At 34.7% G+C, this 25,522-nt stretch overlaps 1 protein-coding gene across 7 annotated transcripts in view; it reads right to left on the reverse strand.

Moving 5' to 3' along the window:
• Positions 1 to 5,085: 5,085 nt before the first annotated feature.
• The window catches only part of LOC110456411, a 98,026-nt gene continuing 77,589 nt past the window's right edge, over positions 5,086 to 25,522 (reverse strand). For all 7 annotated transcript variants that reach the window (XM_021507151.1, XM_021507152.1, XM_021507153.1 and 4 more), the window contains 15 exons: positions 23,326 to 23,442; positions 20,302 to 20,331; positions 19,985 to 20,014; positions 18,803 to 18,850; positions 18,452 to 18,514; positions 18,020 to 18,135; positions 17,716 to 17,819; positions 16,606 to 16,688; positions 14,761 to 14,809; positions 13,771 to 13,838; positions 12,729 to 12,788; positions 12,481 to 12,577; positions 12,047 to 12,120; positions 11,822 to 11,926; positions 5,086 to 5,486 (listed from right to left, as the gene is read on the reverse strand). In XM_021507151.1, coding sequence (XP_021362826.1) covers positions 5,280 to 5,486; positions 11,822 to 11,926; positions 12,047 to 12,120; positions 12,481 to 12,577; positions 12,729 to 12,788; positions 13,771 to 13,838; positions 14,761 to 14,809; positions 16,606 to 16,688; positions 17,716 to 17,819; positions 18,020 to 18,135; positions 18,452 to 18,514; positions 18,803 to 18,850; positions 19,985 to 20,014; positions 20,302 to 20,331; positions 23,326 to 23,442 — 1,251 coding nt within the window. In that variant the 3' untranslated portion in view covers positions 5,086 to 5,279. The remainder of the gene's footprint in view (positions 5,487 to 11,821; positions 11,927 to 12,046; positions 12,121 to 12,480; positions 12,578 to 12,728; positions 12,789 to 13,770; positions 13,839 to 14,760; positions 14,810 to 16,605; positions 16,689 to 17,715; positions 17,820 to 18,019; positions 18,136 to 18,451; positions 18,515 to 18,802; positions 18,851 to 19,984; positions 20,015 to 20,301; positions 20,332 to 23,325; positions 23,443 to 25,522) is intronic.

A 25,522-nucleotide genomic window follows, 5' to 3' on the forward strand; every position in this document is an offset into this window, starting at 1 on the left:
CAGGAACGTTTTTGTTTCACTTTTAATACTACAGTGTAACTACAAACAAATAATGCACAACATCATGCTGCTTACAGATGGAGTATAAGAGTCCTGGTACATGTAGTGTGAATTTTAAATACCCCATCCATTAGCTGTGATTTGAAATATGATTCTGCAGACAGAAATAGTATCTTATTCTTCAGGTAGAACGAGTCTTCTCATGGTTTTGATTCCCTTACATCTTTTAATTCGAACTAGGACATTATTTTTATTTTATTTTTTTGGAGATATAACTTTAACCATCGTTTGTATTCCAGCACAAAAATCCCAAAACCTCCCTTGAGAGACCCCTCCTAGCTTGACATGCTTGTACATAATGCAAGTCATTTCCTAAAAGAAATGTTGACTTGATGATATGCAAAGTGATGAAGAGTGGGCAGGAGAGTTGGGCACCTTCAAGTTATGAAAAGTTTAACATCGAAAAGAAAATTTCAACAGCAATTCACCAATAATTACTGCAACCTTAGTATACATACTGCATGCAGGTTTGTCAGCCCATTATAGACTCAAACATCCAAGGCTGATCATTCATGGAAGGGCAGTGACCAGGAAGCAAACAAATCCTCAAGAGACCAAAAATGGCATCAGATTCCCAAACCCAATGAAATAATGAAAAGCAGCCAATAAGCAGAAAATGTCATTCAAGTCCAAGACTTCTGATCAAAGTTAATAAAAATAGAACAATTTCCGCTTCTGGTATGCCATGCAAAGCATAGAAATTGGTAAGAGCGAAATTATAGCTACAAGATTGCATTATCAAAGACCCTTGAAAAAGTACAGTAGAATAAGACCAAGTGTTCCAAAAGGGTAGATGTCCTCTAGATCTGCTTCATGAATGACACCCTTCTTGTAAATAAATACCAACCCGTACCTCTCAAAATGACGCCCTTCTTGTAAATAAATACCAACCCATACCTCTCAAAATGCAGATTGTAAGTTTGTCCTCCAGCATTGTTATTTATCATAGAAATCATGAAAGAAAGAAATTACTTTTAATATTGACAACTACAAAAATGTAATAAGGTTACATTTGCCAAGGGCAGTTATAGAAAGAACACAAATGCCAAATGAAAGAAAAGAACAAAACTTTTATTACTGAATATAATTAACTGTATGTATTATAAATCGTATCGGAAAGCAATCCACACATTTTTGCTATAAAATGTCACATACATGTACATGTACCACAACCAAGATAAATTTTTGCACAGGTATTTATCATAATATCCTGGATATTTTTATTGACTTTACTTACTGTTTCCTATGGAAAGCCATTATGACTAGGCCAATTATTAAGATGTGTTTCTATTAAACCTGTTCTTTTAACTTTAATTTGAAGCTGTATATTGATCACTAATGGACGAGAAAAAGTAAGTGTAGATAACAATGATACACTGTTTTAGCTGTGACTTTTATTGTATGCATTGATTAATATTTTGTTCATTTAAGAAATTTTCTAACCAAAGTTACTTCGGAAACAGAATTAAGCTCAAAATATCGATTTATTCAAGAATTTAGCATAAATAATAACTTTTGAAGAAAAGACTCAACTGGAAGTATAGGACTTGCTTTATCGAATATTTATAAATTCTAAAAAGCAGTTATCAGTCCATGATTATACCTAACAGTAAACAGTGGTATATATAGTACATGTCTTTAAAAAACTTAGCTAGGCATACTATATACAAAAACTATGAATAATATGATGTTGTAATTAAAAAAAATAAAAAATCCAAAGATCTGTCAAAGGTTTATTATGACAAACAGAGGTTCCCCAATAATTGACTATTGGTTATCATGCTTTTTTTGACTCGAGTTAATTAATTTTCAAATCGTATAAAGACACAAACTTAACTGAGTGTCTTTTACAATTTGAAAATGAACTTCATTGTAATGAAAGTTAAAGACGTGATAATCAACCATCACGTGTTTTGGGACCTTTTTTCTTCCGCAACATTCGGCTATTACATCTAAAAAGAATATGTTGGTGGTTTTTTTTGGAAAGCATCTTTTCTGTTTTGGATAAAAAGGGAATTATTTATTTGCCTTGAACTATATGACATCACAATGGAAGATGATGTCGCCAAGCATTGTTACTTGAGATCATAATTACAAGATTGGCCAATGAAATCACGTCTAGGGTGTTACCAACTAGCTGGTAACCAAAAGTGTTTACCAACTCCTAGGTTTATCAAACAAATTGGGAGTTAGAAAACATACAATGGGTTGTGGGAGAAAAATAATTATAAAAGTTTCAAACTAAGGTAAGATCTTGCAATCGGTGAGTAACCAAATAAAAATCAATACATGAAATATATAAGGAAACAAACCATTACACTAAGGGTGTGATACATAAAAAAAAGATATATATTTTGATACCTCATATGATATAATTATATAAGGACACATCAATCCTTACATTTCGATATAAAGGGAGACAACTACTCTTTCATACATGTCATTGATGTGAATGGGGGGTTAACTCCAATACAGGAGCCACAAATTCAAAACCCGTCCAGTGGAATCACTCGATTTTCCATACACTAATTATATGAAAGTCTCTTCTTCCTTTCCTTTCGTAGAAAATTGACTTTGAATTCCTCAGTAAACATGAGAAAACCACATTAAATACAACCGAATGCATTCTGAAATATTGCATAAGCAAACAAAACCTTTGAGAAAAATCTTGGAGGGAAAAAAAGAATTAAATGTAAATCAAACAAGAACGTTAAGAACTTATCTTCATAACCGTTGAGCTCCATATTTTGTTTATAAAACATATACATATATATGGAAAGCTAATTGATATCATGAAAATATACACTGTATGTACCGCCTTACACTTAAACATCATCTTATTAAAAAAACAACATAATGAACTGGATACAATTAGCAATATTGGTCTAAACAAAACAAATTGGCTACCTAAATTAAATCCTCTAACATTACAATTAATATGGTTTCATTAACATATTTCTGTACAAAATGCATAGAAATGATGGTAAGTGTGTCATTTAGTAAACGTGCCCGTTTCTAGCCTGTGTTTTTCCAAATGCAACTATATCTGATGACTCCATTTCTTCACCTAATCCTGTTGTCCTGTCAAATCATTGCTGTATAATAAAATTAAGCTTAAACATTTCAATAATACACCTTTCTTATTCAGGACAAAGATTTGTTCAATGGTTCTTGTGCATCAAATGAAGATGATATCAGCTGTACGAATTGAAAGCAACACTTCTATATGATTTCTAAGTGCATGGAGGAAACAAAACAATACACTAAGTTTACAGTGCAAAGAGGAAAGGATATATGTTCATATCACAAATAAATAAGGACACTTCCACCCTTACGTTTTGTACTCTCTGGGACCAACATAGGTACACCAGTACCTTGTTTTATGTAGGTCATCTTTGTAAAATTGTAATGGATCATATTTTGGACAAAACATCTTTGATGCTTTGAAAAGTTAATGAAACTAATTATCTTTCAAAATTTCAAGAAAAAATCATGCTATTATAGAAACAGTTCAATATGGTTTGATCTGTACACTTTTCCGACTTGGGAGACTAAGACCTGAATTGCATTTTAATTTTCATTCACTATTATTATTCGTGAGAAATTTCAAATATTTTTTTAAGTTCATAATGTCGATTACATGTATATTCCTTTCCCTACGAAGTTAAGTCACACGAGGTCAGAACCATATTAGAGCAATGATTTGTTTGAATTAAAAAAATTGAGGGAAAGCTTTCTCTGTATTTTGTGAGATTTGTTTTTAGAATTGACTTGATTTCTAAAACAAACTTGAGAAAGCAAAATCAAAAACAGCATAAATGTATTCTGAGTAGGACAATAACAAATATTATATATACGAACAAAACCCTCTAGAAAATCTTTAAAAAAAAAATGTAAACCGAACTATACTGTTAAGAAAAATGTCATAATTACCACTCAACTCAAAATTTCGTTTATATAACACACAAGTATATAGTGAAAGCTAAATAATATCATGAACATAAATGTACCAACTTACATTCAAACATCGTTTGATTAAAAAGCATTTCGCAATATGCTTATACAAAAAAAAATGACTACCTTAACTGGAGCTTCTAACAATACAATACCAATATAATTTCACTTAGAAATTTCTGTCCAGATTGCCTGGCGCTGAGAGTAACTTTATAAGTGCGTCAATTGTTAAACTTGCCTGTCTCTTGCCTGTGTTTTCTCAAAATGTAACTGATGGCTGGCATTCTATATATGTGGTGACATCATTTCTATATAGTTTATGCTGTCGTACTGTCAAATCAATGCTATATGATAAAGCTAACATATCTCTTTAAAACCACACACAAGTAAAACATTACTTTCCGCAAACCTTCATCATCTGTGCCTATTCACGTCAGAATAGGAACCATCGGTAAGTTAGGTAAACATAAATAAAAATAGGAATATATTCATACAAATGTGATTAATATACATGTCATAATAAATTTGTTATATTAACCAAAAGCATATCTTCATGTTAAATCTACACTTGTATAACGTTGAAAGTTTACAGAATATATACATTGATAAGTGTATTTACAGCAATCTTAACGGCTTCGAAAAATAAAATTGAGGAAATGATAGAATATTTGATGTATAAATACTCCCATAACAATGTAGTTGCAATGGCACAGTTGTTACTTTTATAGTATTGTTATGTTACGTTTATCCAGAATAAGGAAGAGTTTCCGTTTCGAAATTTTACAATTAGATCAAACTATCTTATTAACGTATGTACAATTTGTATATTCTACAACATTTGATCATCTTTGTTTTATTTTTGCTTTAAGCCGTTAGGTAGTTAACCTAAAATGCACTTTTCAAGGACCAGATTGCAAAGTCCATATATGTACATGTATAGGGATATGGGCTAACATAAGATTATACATCCCAACTTTAACTTCAAGTTATATATCGGTATATCCGTGAACTCACCTAAGCTACTATGATACATCATATATAACATTGTAAAGCAGGCTTAACATTGTAAAGCAGGTTATATAAAAGTTCCGGAGTCTAGAAAAGTATTTCAAAACACACATTTTTGTTTAGTTAAACACACCTACATTTCTAGATTTTGTTGCCGTCGTTCTGTATTCCCAATCTCGTGGTCGTGAATACCATCTTCATCATCATATATGTTACTTATTTTCTTTCAAGAAAAAAAACCTTTTCAGCGAACATATTTACGTTTTTCTACTATAGAAGAGTACGTAGGCATTTCTTGCGATCCCCTCTTGAAATATGCGTTCTTCCTTTATTTCACGGACGGTGGAGTCGCTACAGTAGAACCACCTGTTGGTGTGTTGTTTCCTTACATACGAGGTGTAGTGACCACCAAGCATGCTTCCACGGTGTAAGACAACGCCGTACAACTCGTACTCCAACTCTTTCTGTAAACAAAGCACATTTGGAATCCATTTTAATTTGTGTGTTCAAAAAGGTAGACACATACACATGTATTAATCGTAAGTTGACCTAAAACATAATTAAGATTCTACCACCTCGGCGTTAGTAACCATGCAGTATTAGACAACATTAGTATGCGTATGCACGTTCTTTTTTCCAGTAAACCATGCTCATGGAACTGTTCCAAATCCCTCTACCGTGTATTGTGAAAGTAAACTAGTGAGCGGTGTATTTAACTAATTCTACCTAATCCTTCATTACTCAGTAGAATTAGTGCCTGTTCTCAAGTCAATTTCTTGTTCCGGTTATCTAATTTTGTCAATGATTTGGAAGAATTGTTTTAAGACTTAAAGCCGAATGAATATCGATTTGTGTCTGTCATTTTGACCGTATCACATGATTTGAACAAAAAATCTATGCCTGAGCATAAGAACGATTTCATGAATACGGATCCAGGTCATTTGGTGCAATTTCACGAAATAATGAGCTTACCTATGTACGGAAAGTTATTGTAAAAGGAAAACATGATAAATGTTTGCATGATCAAAATAACAATTTAACTTATTTATTTTATGCATAGAACACGTTGCCACTATACATGAACACGTTGCCTGTATACATAGAACACGTTGCCTGTATACATAGAACACGTTGCCTATATACATAGAACACGTTGCCTGTATACATAGAACACGTGTCCTGTATACATAGAATACGTTGCCTGTATACATAGAACACGTTTCATGTATACATAGAACACATTGCCTGTATACATAGAACACGTTGCCTGTATAAATAGATGTATACATAGAACACGTTGCCTGTATACGTTGCCTGTATACATAGAACACGTTGCCTGTATACATAGAACACGTTGCCTATATACATAGAACACGCTGCCTATATACATAGAATACGTTGCCTGTATACATAGAACACGTTGCCTGTATACATAGAACACGTTGCCTATATACATAGAACACGCTGCCTATATACATAGAATACGTTGCCTGTATACATAGAACACGTTGCCTGTATACATAGAACACGTTGCCTATATACATAGAACACGCTGCCTATATACATAGAATACGTTGCCTGTATACATAGAACACGTTGCCTGTATACATAGAACACGTTGCCTATATACATAGAACACGCTGCCTATATACATAGAACACGTTTCCTGTAAACATAGAACACGTTGCCTGTATACATAGAACACGTTGCCTATATACATAGATAACGTTGCCTATATACATAGAACACATTGTCTGTATACATAGAACACGTTGCCTGTATACATAGATGAATAAATAGAACACGTTGCCTGTATACATCGAACAGGGTGCCCGTATACATATAACACGTTGCCTATTCAAATAGAACACGGTGCCTGTATACATAGAACACGTTTCCTGTATACATAGAACACGTTTCCTGTATACATAGAACACGTTAACTGTATACATAGAACACGTTGACTGTATACATAGATGTATACAGAGAACACGTTGCCTTTATACATAGAAGTATACAGAGAACACGTTGCCTGCATACATAGAACAGGGTGCCTGGATACATATAACACGTTGCCTATTCAAATAGGACACGTTGCCTGTATACATAGCACCCGTTGCCTATATACATATAACACGTTGCCTATACAAATAGAACACGTTGCCTGTATACGTTGCCTGTATACATATAACACGTTGCCTATTCAAATAGGACACGTTGCCTGTATACATAGCACCCGTTGCCTATATACATATAACACGCTGCCAATATACATAGAACACGTTGCCTATATACATAGATAACGTTGCCTGTATACATAGATAACGTTGCCTGTATAGCCTATATACATAGAACACGTTGGCTGTATACATAGAACACGTTGACTGTATACATAGATGTATACAGAGAACACGTTGCCTGTCTACATAGAACAGGGTGCCTGTATACATATAAGCCTGTATACATAGAACACGTTGCCTGCATACATAGATGTATACATAGAACTCGTTGCCTGTATACATAGAACAGGGTGCCTGGATACATATAACACGTTGCCTATTCAAATAGGACACGTTGCCTGTATACATAGAGCACGTTGTCTATATACATAGATAACGTTGCCTGTATACATAGATGTGTACATAGAACATGTTTCCTATATACATAGAACACGTTTCCTGTATACATCGAACAGGTTGCCTGTATATACATAGAACTCGTTGCATGTATACATAGAACACGTTGCCTGTTTACATAGAACACGTTGCCTATATACATAGATAACGTTGTCTATATACATAGAACACGTTGTCTATATACATAGAACACGTTGCCTGCATACATAGATGTATACATAGAACTCGTTGCCTGTATACATAGATGTATACAGAGAACACGTTGCCTGTATACATAGAACAGGGTGCCTGTATACATATAACACGTTGCCTATTCAAATAGAACACGTTGCCTGTATACATAGAACACATTGCCTGTATAAATAGAACATGTTGCCTATATACATAGAACACGTTGCCTGTATACATAGATGTATACAGAGAACACGTTGCCTGTAACACGTTGCATGTATACATAGAACACGGTGCCTGTATACATAAAACACGTTGCCTGTACACATAGAACACGATGCATGTATACATAGAACAGGTTGCTTATACATAGAACACGTTTCCTGTATACATCGAACAGGTTGCCTGTATATACATAGAACTCGTTGCATGTATACATAGAACACGTTGCCTGTATACATAGAACACGTTGCCTGTATACATCGAACACGTTGCTTGTATACATAGAACACGTTGCCTGTATACATAGAACACGTTGCCTATATACATAGAACCCGTTGCCTATATACATAGATGTATACATAGAACAGGTTGCCTGTATACATAGAACATGTTGCCTTTATACATAGAACACGTTGCCTGTACACATAGAACACGTTGCCTGTATACATAGAACACGTTGCCTGTATACATAGAGCACGTTGCCTGTATACATAGAACACGTTGCCTGTATACATAGAACACGTTGCCTGTATACATAGAACACGTTGCCTGTATACATAGAACACGTTGCCTGTATACATAGAACACGTTGCCTGTATACATAGAACACGTTGCCTGTATACATAGAACACGTTGCCTGTATACATAGAACACGTTGCCTGTATACATAGAACACGTTGCCTGTATACATAGAACACGTTGCCTGTATACATAGAACACGTTGCCTGTATACATAGAACACGTTGCCTGTATACATAGAACACGTTGCCTGTATACATAGAACACGTTGCCTGTATACATAGAACACGTTGCCTGTATACATAGAACACGTTGCCTGTATACATAGAACACGTTGCCTGTATACATAGAACACGTTGCCTGTATACATAGAACACGTTGCCTGTATACATAGAACACGTTGCCTGTATACATAGAACACGTTGCCTGTATACATAGAACACGTTGCCTGTATACATAGAACACGTTGCCTGTATACATAGAACACGTTGCCTGTATACATAGAACACGTTGCCTGTATACATAGAACACGTTGCCTGTATACATAGAACACGTTGCCTGTATACATAGAACACGTTGCCTGTATACATAGAACACGTTGCCTGTATACATAGAACACGTTGCCTGTATACATAGAACACGTTGCCTGTATACATAGAACACGTTGCCTATATACATAGAACACGTTGCCTATATACATAGAACACGTTGCCTGTGTACATAGAACAGATTGTCTGTATACATAGAACACGTTGCCTGTATACATATATGTATACATAGAACACGTTGCCTGTATACATAGAACACGTTGCCTATATACATAGAACACGTTGCCTATATACATAGAACACGTTGCCTATATACAGAGAACACGTTGCCTATATACATAGAACACGTTGCCTATATACATATATGTATACATAGAACACGTTGCCTGTATACATAGAACACGTTGCCTATATACATAGAACACGTTGCCTATATACATAGAACACGTTGCCTATATACATACATATATGTATACATAGAACACGTTGCCTGTATACATAGAACACGTTGCCTATATACATAGAACACGTTGCCTATATACATAGAACACGTTGCCTATATACATATATGTATACATAGAACACGTTGCCTGTATACATAGAACACGTTGCCTATATACATAGAACACGTTGCCTATATACATAGAACACGTTGCCTATATACATAGAACACGTTGCCTATATACATAGAACACGATTCCTGTATACATAGAACACGTTGCCTGTATACATAGAACACGTTGCCTATATACATAGAACACGTTGCCTATATACATAGAACACGTTGCCTATATACATAGAACACGATTCCTGTATACATAGAACACGTTGCCTGTATACATAGAACACGTTGCCTATATACATAGAACACGTTGCCTATATACATAGAACACGTTGCCTATATACATAGAACACGTTGCCTATATACATAGAACACGATTCCTGTATACATAGAACACGTTGCCTGTATACATAGAACACGTTGCCTATATACATAGAACACGTTGCCTATATACATAGAACACGTTGCCTGTATACATAGATGTATACATAGAACATGTTGCCTATATACATAGAACACGTTGTCTATATACATAGATGTATACATAGAACATGTTGCCTATATACATAGAACACGTTGTCTATATACATAGAACACGTTGCCTATATACATAGAACACGTTGCCTATATACATAGAACACGATTCCTGTATACATAGAACACGTTGCCTGTATACATAGAACACGTTGCCTATATACATAGAACACGTTGCCTATATACATAGAACACGTTGCCTGTATACATAGAACACGTTGCCTGTATACATAGAACACGTTGCCTGTATACATAGAACACGTTGCCTGTATACATAGAACACGTTGCCTGTATACATAGAACACGTTGCCTGTATACATAGAACACGTTGCCTGTATACATAGAACACGTTGCCTGTATACATAGAACACGTTGCCTGTATACATAGAACACGTTGCCTGTATACATAGAACACGTTGCCTATATACATAGAACACGTTGCCTATATACATAGAACACGTTGCCTGTATACATAGAACACGTTGCCTGTATACATAGAACACGTTGCCTATATACATAGAACACGTTGCCTATATACATAGAACACGTTGCCTGTGTACATAGAACAGATTGTCTGTATACATAGAACACGTTGCCTGTATACATATATGTATACATAGAACACGTTGCCTGTATACATAGAACACGTTGCCTATATACATAGAACACGTTGCCTATATACATAGAACACGTTGCCTATATACATAGAACACGTTGCCTATATACATAGAACACGTTGCCTATATACATAGAACACGTTGCCTATATACATAGAACACGTTGCCTATATACATAGAACACGTTGCCTATATACATACATATATGTATACATAGAACACGTTGCCTGTATACATAGAACACGTTGCCTATATACATAGAACACGTTGCCTATATACATAGAACACGTTGCCTATATACATAGAACACGTTGCCTATATACATAGAACACGTTGCCTATATACATAGAACACGTTGCCTATATACATAGAACACGTTGCCTATATACATAGAACACGTTGCCTATATACATAGAACACGTTGCCTATATACATAGAACACGTTGCCTATATACATAGAACACGATTCCTGTATACATAGAACACGTTGCCTGTATACATAGATGTAAACATAGAACATGTTGCCTTTATACATAGAACACGTTGTCTATATACATAGAACACGTTGCCTATATACATAGAACACGTTGCCTATATACATGCATATATGTATACATAGAACACGTTGCCTGTATACATAGAACACGTTGCCTTTAAGTCATTGAAGTAACATTTTTCCAACATTTTCTCAACGTCGTTAGATGTATATATTTGAACATGTATACATGTATGCATGTATGCATGCGTATATTTGGATTATTTTAAAAATAAACCACTGAATTACGGCGATGACATCGATTGCATTAATAATTTCATAGGCATATGATTTTAATTATTTGTGAGACGTTTTGAAGATATTTACGGTTAAGTAAATTGAATCAGCAAAACAGCACCATTTGATCAAAGTTTGATGATAAAGCATTAAGCTTCATTATTGTCAATTGGAAAAAGAATGTGTGGAGAAAGAGAAATGTATTAAATGTCTAATACCTTGTCTATTGTATAGTCTCTGTTGACTCTCAGCGTCATTTGGAACTTTACTGGGTGATCTGTCTTTCTCAATTCCTTCAAATAGCCGTCCACAACAGTGGATACCTTGACAAAAGTAAAGTTCATTGTTAGGAAATATATTAAGTCATCGTTAGGAATGCTTTTGTCTTCAACAACTCAACAACTCATTAAAACTTTATTTTCGATATCAGAATATATACGTACCTCCTCAAAACGTGCTAGCTGCAGCATCAAGATTTTTGGAGCCTCTGACATCTGAAGAGACCGAGTTGTGATGGCTGCATGACAAAAAAAAACACTTTAAACACATTCATATTAGCGCTTCAGAAATTACAGTGGTATTAGAGGAATTCGCGAAAGTTAAAATCAGCAAATACATGAATTCGGGCAAACATTATTATTATATAATCCAATTATTCGTTTTATCTATCGATTGGTAAGCCATCTTCTTTAATAATAACACGTGTTTTGATTATCTTTGGTATTTTGATATCTGGTATATTTAAGCAAACAAAATTGGAAAATTTGACAAATTTGCGTATCGTCAACACTAGTATAAGAAATGTAGCGTACCTTTGTATATTATTGAAATAGACAAATAAAGCATGATCAGGTGGTTTACTAGACACAAAGCTTACTTTTTTCTCTACGGACGTTACATTCTCGACATGGCAAAGCACCTTGTGAGAACTCTTCTCTATTGAAAAACACGTCCAGTCCATTTTCAAGGGAATACTGAAAGAATCAAACTAAAACATTAAATGTGTCTATATTGAGTTTCTGTGTTGACAAATTAATGAAGTACAAACAAACTCAAATTGAAATTCTTAATATTTTTATCGTACACTAAATAAATGTTTCATTGATAAATATATAGATATATTACCACATCCTCCCTAACTGGTATCAGGAGACTATAAAACAGCTGATCATCGACATTTTCCTCCTGTAAAACAGAATAACAATTCTATTCAGTATTGATTTATATCTTTTTATAGTAAATAAATGCCCTAAGCTGGGATTGGATCCTTGGTTTTGCGCGTTTATTTGTCTATCATTAAAACATGTTTAACATTAAAAGGTTTATATAAACTGAATGTATTGAAAACCTTTGCTGGTCATGAGAAGAAGACCTTGTATTTCATATGTTGCACAACCCTATATTATTTTGTGAACTTCTTCAGAGGAGCTGGGATACCAAAAATCACAATACCTAAATACCATTAAGAAATGCATCGATTTTATTCTGCAATATCATCATGCTTTACTTCTAAAATGTTTTAAAAAATCGATGTAAATTCAACTGCAAGGATTTTTTTCACTTTTTAGGAGGCACGGTAATCTAGGGCTCGTGACTGAAGGGTTGTGGGTTCGAGTCACGCCACGGCACTGTGTTGTATTTTTGAGCAAGATGCTTTACTCCGCTTGTTCCAGTCTACTCAGCTGTAAATGAGTACGTGGTTGGGCAGTGCTAGAATTGTTGAAGGATAGCTGTGAGCGCCGAAATAGCAGCACCGTCTGTATGCTCCCCAGGGGATTGAGAAAGATATTGGCTGGTTACATAGGCCCTTTAACCAGGGAAAATAATTTGTGAACTGCTTTGAGACGACCTACGAACTAGGTTGTGATAAAGCGGTATAGACGCACCTCAATTAGCATTCCTGTTAGCTTTGAATTAACATATATATCACGTATTTACGGAATCAGTATATGGACTATTTAATGGCTTCCCTTTGAATAGAATATGCAGTTTTAACGATATTAGAATGGACATCACATTTGTATTGGTATGCCACATTCAACGCTATATTTTTACTAGTTATTTTTTTATATATATATTCACTGAAGTGAGTGTATCACTTTTATCCTCCTGACTTTTCCCTGTATTGTGCTGGTAATGAAGTCATAAAACGAGATATTCAACATACATGTGAGCAGTCGTTGTAAGTAAACAGACTGGTGAGGCGACTTTCAAACAGTGTAGTAGGACAGGAACCTATAACAAAATAGATTAAAATTTGTATCACATACCATAATTCAAACTCATAATCGATCAAACTAGGGTTTCATATGAAGATTTACATGCAGATCATTGACTCAAAGTTCGACAAGCTTTTGGAAAACCACTAGGAATCGAAATAGAATAGAAAGAATCTATTTGAGCCTATTAAGTGTTCAGGTGAACATCTAACCGTAACACATGGACAGTGCGGTTTATAATCTGAAGTTGTTACTATAATAAAATCTATTATTTCAGTCGAGGGTAAATATTCTGTAACAAAATCCCAACCGAGGCGTAAGCCGAGGTTGGGATGTTACAGAATCTCAGCCCGAGACTAAGATAATCTGATCTTGCTCAGTTACAGGTAATGGATTGTTTTTCTCGCACCTTTTAGTTAGAAAAAATGTTATTTTGCTAAAAACTTCAAGAATCCCGTCTGGGGCCTTAAGTGAAAATGACCTCTTCACTACTTAATCTACATTTGAATTCTTCCGCGTAAAAATGTAGTGCGTTCTTACATAGATGATAACGGATTTCACAGTATAGATTAAATTTTATCTACAACATCATATATCTAACAACATCAAAACTATACATATAACAATAAAACAAAACATTTATAATGCAGATTGTCAATTTCAAGCATTTAACGCGCAGTGTAAAAATTCCGCGAGATGTCACGTAAAGGTGCAAGTCAGATCGGACGAGATAGAAAAATCTAGCATGGGGTATGACGTGGGATATCTCTGTCTGAGATGCGAGAATATACAGTTTATTTCAATGTAACGACACTACCTAATCAATATCATTTCATATCAACTCTACATCATGAAAAAAATAGAATAATAAGATTATTTCTCAAATAGAAAGGAAGGTATTTACTAGTTTTTTATGATATTTGCATAAAAGGTCTTACTTTTTTCCTTCTTGCGTTGTGGAGCTACTACCTCTTTTGATCTGCAACTCTAACAGATGAAGATAAATAAAATATCAATTTAACATCTATTTACTAAACTTGTAAAACCAAATAATATAGCCATTCAACGTACAAATGATGTTCTCACATACCAAATCCTGTTTAGAAATTAGCGCAAATATTAGCATTTTGATATAATATGACGTACACGTCATTGCTGTTAATAGGTGTTGGTTAAATAAAAAAACATATAATGCCCTTAGATATATAAATTGTAAATAAACGACTTCCAAAAATACTTTCACCATTGAATGTTTGATTCACGAGCGGTTTTGTTTGCTCCTATTCCCTGGTAAACTAATTTATCATCACTATTTTTATTATTTGGAATGTTTTCCAGCAAATTATCGTTGAAAAAATTGCATATTCACACGAGAATATAAAATCTACAGCAACTTTCCACACCATCCTGTAAGCTTAAAGTTGTATTACATGTAGCTGTTACATCACGAATACGTGGTCCCACATTCTTAGCAAGAACTTAACGTTTGGAAGAAGAATATAGGGGATTATTTTCGTGAGATAGGTTAATTTTAGGACCATTCTAAATCTTTGAATGACCATAAATATATACTTTATTCATATTACAACTATTGAACGAATGTTATCAACATCTGTAAATCATTCTTGTTGGCCTTGATGTAAGGAAACCAGAGTACCCTTAGAAAACCGACAACCCACTACATACCTTTTTACTTCCGATTAGGGAATCGAACCAGTCGCAAAGGGATGGTTAATGACTGATAAATTCATTGTTGTTTTTATGTACAAGGGATGGTTAATGACTGATATATTTATTGTTGTTTTTATGTACAAGAGATGGTTAATGACCGATAAATTTATTGTTGTTTTTATGTACAAGAGATGGTTAATGACCGATATATTTGTTGTTGTTTTTATGTACAAGGGATGGTTAATGACTGATATATTTATTGAGCTAAAACAATATCTTCTTCTGTATCGCCCCTGGTACATATATGTGTTATATGTATATAAGGAATAAAAGAGTATGTTTGATTTTTATTTTACATATGAAACAGATTTAAATGCGAAAATTGGAGGTTTTTTTAATATCAATGTACATTTAAAAAAACATATTTCGACCTTGCTTGAAATAACTTGAATACACGTATTCCGTCTTTTCGTATTGCAGAGTTATCTGCTCTTGTGAACAGGTATTGATTGTTACGTCATTAGTTTGTGTGAGAAAATTACGTCGTTTTCTCAAACATCTATGACGTTACTCTCACAAACAAATGACGTAACAATCAATACCTGCTCACAAGAGCAGATAACTCTGCAATACGAAAAGACGGAATAAGAGAAAGTGCCTTTATCGAGTCTTTCGATTTTTTCCTCTCTTATCTACCTTAGTAAGTTTTCCTCAGATTTTTGAATATTTTAATCTTATTTTCAGCTTCAGAACACTGTAAACAGTGCGTTCTAGAATTCCAGTAGACATTTATACATGAAACTTTACCAAGACTGGTGATAAACGGTCTGGTACGTTCTCTAATTGTACATTCCATATTATGCTATTTTATTTCATGCGATGTCAAATTGAATGCTTTCCATCATGGATGTAAATATACATTAATAAAGATTTTTGTTTTCAAATGGTATTTCTTGTAGACAAGCATATACTAATTAGATATGACATATTGATAATTTGATATTGAAGAAAACTAAATTATGAACAGCAAGTTAAGTAAGTATTTGTGATCACATATTTATCTGAATGGAAAACCAATTTGTTTTAAAGTGCTTTTGAATGCTTTAACTTACATCAATTTTTTCTGCTGTGCTTTTCTTTGTCACAGTTGCTTCGTCGCTGTCTGTGTCGCAACCGATTGTCTTTTCGGCGTTTTCTGAATATATCATAAATGTTTTTGAATTATCTTTTTATCTAATCTGATCGAAATATGTAAGAAACAAAAATATCAACATTTGCAAATATTGCATATTGAACATGGTACATGCTAAAATGCTAAAAGATATGAAAAGCGCTGTTTTCTTAAAGGAACGAAGTATAATCTTTGGTTCGCTTTAAGATAATGCAATAGTAGGTTGTACTAAAAACACATTAACGTTCAGGTCTCTTTTTCATGAACATGTTTTTGGGATGTTAAGTATAGATAGTATGCAGACTCAACTAGAACGATATGTACTGTATTATTAGACAAATGACCAGTAAACGATTTCATTTTCAATTCATACATATTTTACAACTAAGTGTGACGTTTCGATAATAAGAACTATTTGAAGACTCAAAAGAATGACTGATAAAGCAAAACGTCACAGAATGCGACTAAAATTCAGATGCAAGAACTTAGCCTCATCCAATACATCAAATATCGAAAAAATCTGGAACATGGTTTTGGGTCCGATAAGAAAATAAACGACGGAAAGAAATTTACCAGATCGGGAAAGAAAGACCTAGTCGGTGTTCCAGATCTATGAATCGGCAATCATAGATCATGTCACAACGTACGTAATCGTGTCACTGACTTGGTTAATTTCAAAGTCGAGACAGGGAGAGCAACCTGTTCAAGCAGCCATTCAATGAAATCAATTGAATGTGCTGTAGCGGGCAAGTTCTGACTCAGGATGAAATGATCGTCATTTCGTATATGGATACCAACAAATTATACATACGCTTATAGCGTAGCCGAATCGAATTACTTTGCGTTTCATTTGTCATTTCCTACATGATTAACACATAAGTGTAATATGCTTCACTAGTCATTTGTCTGATGAATGTGATCGAATGTATGCCGTTCCTCAGTCGCCGGGTGGCAAGTCCTTCCAATCACTAAGGGTGTTTCATTGAGGTTTTTGTGAAATTCTGTTCAGCGGCACAGAAGAAATCATTTGAAGAAAAACTCGATATCATACCTGGGTGCTTCTTCTTTTCTGTCTCTTCTTTCATCAACGCATTCAATAAAGACATAATGAATGAGTGGCAATCATTCTCCTGGTATCTTCGAAATGATTCATCACTGAAAAAAATCGTGTGTTCTTGTATCAATTGAAAACACGTAAACACAATTAAAACTATGTGTAACTATATTTGTACTGGTTTCATATTTCGTACATCTGGTTGTTCTTTGATTTAGTTTTTCAAACGATAAACTTTACCATCAATACCTAGTGTTGATAAAAAATACAGCATTACATGAAGAAACAAATTCAAACTTACATCCGGAATATTCTCGCCATGAGTTGTTCCATCAGTCTCCAGTTCAGGACATAATTACTTTCTTCTCCAACATTGACGTTTTCTAGGAGCTTTTTCAACAGTGTTTCCATGTGATTCTGCGTTATAAATAAACACAAATAGATCACTATTCCTTGATGCCAGCGCAGGTTATATTTTACATTGACACTATGACATATATATTTTTTTCAATTTTATTTTGCCTACCAATCTGAAAAATAGAATTTGACTGAAAAGAAGGAATATTTCGTAAAGCTTGATAATTGTTATCTCTGAACCACGTATATATCAGTACATACTCCAAAGCAAAATTGACACACATTTTATTTTATCGAGGTAATCATATTGCTACCACTTTAAATTAATCGCCGTTTTTAGCGTGGACATCTTGGTATGCATTTTCGCTTATTTTACCTCTCCACTGCTGAAGCAGTACTTGTTCAAAATATCTTTGAATCCTGGAGTCTGGCCGAGAACCTGACAAGAAAACAAGAACAGTATTTGTTACATAACTGCAGTACATCTTTGCTTACATCAAGAATATAATATTTGCAATCGTACAAGTGTGCTATATTTTGATACAGAACAACTGTCCGCCTAAAGGTTGATTCAGTTGATTTAGTTGGGTCGCAAAGGAGATTGATATCTTATGATGCTGTTTAATCATTAAATTATTGAATACCGCAGATGACTAGAAAATATATCATGGCATGCACCTGTAGTTAATTATTTTCGCAGAGTTACATAATTTCATCACATACTTACTTGCAACACACAGCTAGCATAACAAGTTAACCCAATGTTTGGTATACCCTGAATAAAATGATACAATTATAGTAATTATTCAAGACATTTAAACTGTTATGATATTTACCTTATGCATTTTGTATAAAAATGTATTCATAATAGAACAAAATGGTGTAAATAGTATTTCTCTGTCGTTGAAACAAAGTATGAAAGTGAATCCTCTTTAACTGAATTATTGTGCAGTTTCTTTTAGAGCGTGTGTTTGCGCTATTACTTGTGGTATTATGAATGCCAGAAAAAAAGACTGATTTGATTATGACGCAATTGCATACTTGTCAATGTATCGCTTTAATCGAAACAACTTTTAGAGATCTGAATCAAATCGCGCAAATGACTGTAAGCGTGTATCGTTTAACCGCCAATACACGCGAAGAGAAGAAAAATCACAGGAAGATTTAAATTTGATGACCAATAATAAGTTTTAAAATGAATATGTTATGAACGGTACACTGCGATTGGGAATAAAAACAAACAACGAAAGCAATGAATTTATCTTACTCTCCGTGTAATGAATTATATGACCGTAGTGATTATACGGTATACCTAAGGAAGCAGTTACATGTATATTTGACAAGTTGTGCATATAGTTGTTTGACGGCAATATATATAAACATAAAATTTAAAACATTACATGTCCATGTGAAGAGAGTAAGTATAGAAAAAATAAGACATAACGACTGACTTCAAAACTGGAAGCTTTCGCCTTTCACAGGGTTTATTTAAATTATTATCAACAATATTTATCCGACACTAATGTAAGAAAAAAGAAAGGAGATCATTTCACATCAAAACATTAAAACCAAGTCTCATCAGGTCACAATACTTTCTGGCGCTATTTTCTCCACCAATCTTGTGTTTATTATGACGTCATTTTACTATTGTTGTGTGCTGACATGTAATTGAGACGTCAGGACGTGGTCCTTTTGAAACCTAAAGCGCCATATGCATGTGAAGGGTGAACGTTTCGCGTTTTGAAGTCGATCGTTAAATTTATGTTTTTTCTATATAATTGTTTCACTGCTATATGTTCATAACCGTTAATGACCCTATCTAAGTAGCAGCAATGTCAACAACACTATCTGAATTATTTCCTATTTTGTCATATTTTCATTCTTTTCCGTAAGATATTTAGCTACTCACCAGTATTTCGGGTTTGATATCTGAAGGTGTCTGAAAGAATTAAACGACATTCTGATATGACATGCTCGACATGTTGGGGATATAATTGTTTTAAAGTAACTACAGTATAACCTCAATGTATCGCCACCCGTCGTACCGCCAAACTCGGGTACCGCCATATGCCACAATTTAAGAAATGTATCTTTTATACGCCATAATGTTCATAACCATCCAAAGAAACTAGTGACTCCTTATCAGCAATCACACCAACATGTATCGGAATTATTTCCCATTTCTATCGTGTGTTTGCCTTTTACAATATAATTCTCGCTACTCACCTGTATTTTCGATTTGCCTTGAGAAGATGTCTGAAAGAATTAAATGACATAACATACTTCATCGATTTAACACAAACGCATAAGGAACGGTTTGGCTTTTATAGGGAATATCTTAAAATATGCCATTGCCTGATGGTAAAACATGACTAAAACTATATAAATAATTTTCGCAAATTTGCATCTAAAGTTTGTATTAATCATACTTGAAAAAATTGAAATCAGATGTCGTTTAATTGGATAAAGTATTATGGAGTGTGCTAGTCCTATACATGTGACGTTGTACAAAAAAGATAATGCACATATTTTCTGAAGAACCTGATGTTAACTTTTTGTATCTTAATTTTCAATCTTTTAAAAAATCTATTGGGTATACATGTATACCAAGGCCTTTTATAAAACAATTGTCGCACTTTCATAAGGAGGTAAGTGCACCCACATACTGCCTTCAGCAGATATACAAATAGTTGTCACAGACCAAAAAAGTAATATCAACAGTAAAATCCCATATTACAATGGATTCCTAAGAAAGTATACTTATATGATACGTCACATTTATGAATACATTACACACGTCCTGCCCCGGCCACACATTCACGGATCGGACGCAGGATTAGCCACGGATATGATCCGGAATCATTCCTGGCAATCTGTAGTGGTCCGTAGCTGTCCGTATTATATCCTGGATCAATCGTAGTAGTACTTGTATATACGTGACAATTTTTGAATATGTTCATCACGGATAAGACAACAGTAGTACATCCTTACTGAACCGTAGTAGAACGTACTAATCCATTGTACAGTATGTAGTCCGTTTTAAACCGTAATTAGCCGTACTTATTCGTAGTACATCCCCGGCCTCAAGTCGCCACGGATCGGTACGGTTAGTTATGGTGAACTACGTACTTGTACTAACCCGTACTAAAATCAAAATTAAGTTGTGGAGTGAACACGCGAGCACTGAGGAGTTTGTTTACGGATTGCTTACCGTGACAGGTCCGTTGTGCTCCGTGCGAATTCGTACTTATCCGTGCCAGACCGTTTTAATTCGTGCTTACCCGTACTAAAATCGTAGCGAACCGTTGTGAATCCGCAGTGCATACTCCGTGACACGCGTCATTCCGTACTAAACCGTACCGAACCGTAGCAATCCGTATCACTTCGCGTTGTCAATTAGCGCTATCCGTAGTCAAACCGTGGCGCATCCGTATCAGACCACAGATATAGACTATTCCGGGGTCATCCATGAGTTTACTGTAGTGGATCCGGCGAGACGAATGTGTGACCGGGGCATAATAGAACTAGCTGTAAACAAGACGCTAAACCCATAAAACTAAGCCAACTAAACCATACATTACTGACACAGACCAAAAAGGTATTATCAAAAATAAAATTCCTTAAAACAATGGATTCCTACGAACGTTTGTTTGCAAAATACGAATTACTGAAAATGGGTATATGGGTCAAGGAATAATTGCAACAATCAGATCAAGGCCTGTAATATAGAAAAACTTATATAAGAACATACTCGAAATGAAATAAAAGATAATAAATCTGATTTTTAAATGATAACCCCTCGGGTAGTGAAAGCCAAAGAGAGCAGTTATACTTGACCAATATAGCAGTGCTTGTGCGATCACTCAAAATAAAATAAAAATGCTTTGATAACTAAAACTTGAAGAAAGTTGCTGAAGCTGGGAATTTGATATGACATAAAAACCTATCACGATGATTCGCCCCGTGATGGTTGAAATATTGTGTTTATTATCAGATTTAGTGAACGGAGGAGAAAAATGTATTATAATCAATAATGTACAATACACTAAGAAACATGTAATTTCGTTCACAAAATCTGACAGCGTATGTCAGTCTCGTACGATCATAACACTGAGCCAGTTTATCAAATAACTACCGGAAAGGAAAGCAAACGGAGAACAAGTGCTAGTTGTTCGTTCATACCGTTAACGTTTGTTTTCCTTCTCTTTCAAAATAAATAAAATTAATGTTACTTTTCGATGTTTTCCTATTTTCCTTTATCTGGATAGAGGAGCGGATCGCATCAAAAATGTGACAACTTTATATTCTTTCCACTGTTGCAATTACTCCGTTGCCCCATAAATAGATGTACTATATGCATCATATCACCTATCTCCAACTAATTTCTATTTTTATTCACTATTCCCATTATGATTACAGAGATGTGATATGAAGTAACGCTACGAAAATAAAACACAAATGTCTCGTTTTTTCCTTCCAAGGAAGGTTACAATAAGATATAACAATTCTCTTTTTTTCAAAACATCAATCTAAGCTTTGAATTTTTAATCGTCGCTAAGAAATCCATTGGAAATTTGAAACTTCCTGCTTCACATAAAACTAAACTATTACACTCTTGACATCCCGATGGAGAGATGGAGAGGTGGACTCTTATATTTCAATATCACTCAAGCAGTAGGTGAACAACAAAGAATGCATTGCTTTATTGTGTAGAGCAAAAGATAAATGTTGCAAAATTGATTGGTGTGGCTGGTTGTATCAACAATGAGTGTGTATTGATGTTGCTACCGCCTCTCTTACAGGATATCTATTTGCTTTTCAAAGGTTAAGCTAATTGATATTGATATGCTTTATCAATGTATAGCCTTGACTTGTATGAAGTTGAATAACTCATCGATTAATTGAGTACGGTACTGATGTATTGACATTTTTTTTATCTGTTCCATTTCCAGCAGAAAAAATTGAGACAAAGCCAATGAGACAATAACTTGGTCAAAATTTAAGACCAAACTAAAGTTTCGTTTTAGACCGGTCAGACTAGACCTAACCAGACTAGACCATGTATTCTTGTATGCCTGTGCATGAAACATCAAATACACACAGTTTTCAATAGTATAGTGTCAACTAACATTCACTTACAATATGTAACAATGTGCTGATATGAAAAAAAACCGCTAATAGCTGCAATCAGTCGTTTCGTGTCAACTTATAGCTAAATCTGATCGTAAGATAGGGTATCCTTTCACTTACGCATGTTGGAACTTTGCATTTGATCACGTCTCCTTTGTTTTGTTTTTGCGCCGAAAAACAAATAATGCATAATCTATGATTACATGATAACGTCTGACGAATATTTCCCTTCATAGACTGCAACAGATAAATAAAGAAACTTATATGAATGAAATGGACATATTGACTGAATATCGCATCTGTTAATCAAATGATCACTGTTTTATTTACGTAGTACTGAATACAAAAAAAACCCCAACATATTGTCATATCAAAATTAGTCACATTCTTTTCCCTCTGTATAATTATTAACACTACTGAAAAATTGAACAATCGAGTATTTGATTTGTTACTGGCTATTAATCTATTTTATTACGTCGACCCGTGTATATATGTACATACTAACGCTATCCCAGACATCTTTTTTCATAGCCGGGTCATATAAAAATGTATCTCACACAGCGAGCACGGACATTTTCAATATTCTACGTGACAGCATCTCTGGGCATTGTTATGTGTACTCATTTTTATGCTGAATAATTGTATAGACTGTTATAGGTTGGGGATCGCAAATGTTTACATGTTATGAACAAATGACAAGTTCTTGAGGGTGGGACAGACCTCGGGACCAACTCTGATAGCATGGTTGTGTTCTTTCCAATCAAAGCAATTGCATGTCTAGAGGGGTCGTTATCTCAAACGTTTCAATATCATAACCCAGGAATTTTCTACATATGGGCGGTAGCAGAACCAAAGGCTAATTTGCCGGTTGCATATCTGTATTGGAGCTGTTATATGCTCGGCAGTAATACGTATGGTGATATATGGGGATATCAACGGTGTAAAGTTGTGACTTAGAGACTAAAATCCTGGGTACGGGAAAGACCCTATTGTAAATTCTGATATAATGATTGTGTTTGTCTCTTTATGCCCAGAAATTGAAAGTCTCAATGAGTGGGACCATACCCCCTAGCCATCCTGGTAGCATATGTGTATTAGTCTCTTTTTTCTCATCAATTGTTTATATGGGTATACGGTAATCCACATTCAAGAGAAGTCGCGAAATGATATCCCTTCGGCCCCGCCTCTCAGTCCAATTTGCAACAGCCCCTCCTTTCAAACAAGTTTAAATCCCCATCACCTGTGAATGCTTCCATTTAAATATGGTTAATGTTCATCTCTAAGTTCCAGAGATAAGGTCACTTTGAGCAGATAACAAAATAACCCCCTTTTTTACCCAGCCTCCTTATAATAAATAAAAATAACTCGAGATTCTTATATACCGCTTTATCATAACCTAGTTTGTAGGTCGTCTCAAAGCGATTCACAAATTATTATCCATGGCTGTAGGGCCTTTGCAACCAGCCAACATCTTTCTCAACCCCCTGGGGAGCATACAGCCGATGCAAGCTATTTCTGCGCTCACAGCTAGCATTCTACAATTCTAGCACTGCCCAACCACGTACTCGTTTACAACTGAATAGACTGGAACAAGCGGAGTAAAGTATCTTGCTCAAAGATACAACACAGTGCTGTGCCGTGACTCAAACCCGCAACCCTTCGTTCACGAGCCCGGCGTCCTACCGCTAGACTACCGTGTCTCCTTTAGAGGGATATGGAAGCTGGTAGAGGTACATGTATGTCCTGCCATCTGTACAATTTGATAAACCTGCCACCTGAAACTGCTTCCAAACAAACATGTTTGGTACCCATTTCTTAGTTCATGAGGAAAAGTCGGTTAAATCAATAAAGTTTAATCATATTTTTCGCCGAGCCCCTGAGCCCCTGAATATCGACCCTTGCTTTTGTACATCTTGCAATCGACCTCATAATAATGTTTCCGAGCAAATATAGTTTATATCCATTTAATATTTCGTTTAAAGGGATAAGGCAAAAATACCCCCTTTTGGCCTCGCCCCGTTGGTTAGAGATCTACTTGTTTATTTCTGAATCCCAATCACCAATAGGTTAGTACTGCTGTACGAGTAGTCATTTCTTTATTTGTTTTTTTGACTTCTCTTGCTTCTTAAACATTGATACAATTATTTAAAGCATAACAATATATATTTCACTTATTAGTTATTGAAGCAAGACTTCCCTTCAACATACTTTTCAATATTCAGTGTTAGGTAATGATAATGCCTAATTAATTGTTTTAAACTATTGTTATTTGATAACAATGAACCTTCGATAATTATCCACTGTTTCAAGATTCCTT

The sequence above is a fragment of the Mizuhopecten yessoensis genome, unplaced genomic scaffold (assembly GCF_002113885.1).
Source record: "Mizuhopecten yessoensis strain PY_sf001 unplaced genomic scaffold, ASM211388v2 scaffold8745, whole genome shotgun sequence".
NCBI classification, from domain to species: domain Eukaryota; kingdom Metazoa; phylum Mollusca; class Bivalvia; order Pectinida; family Pectinidae; genus Mizuhopecten; species Mizuhopecten yessoensis.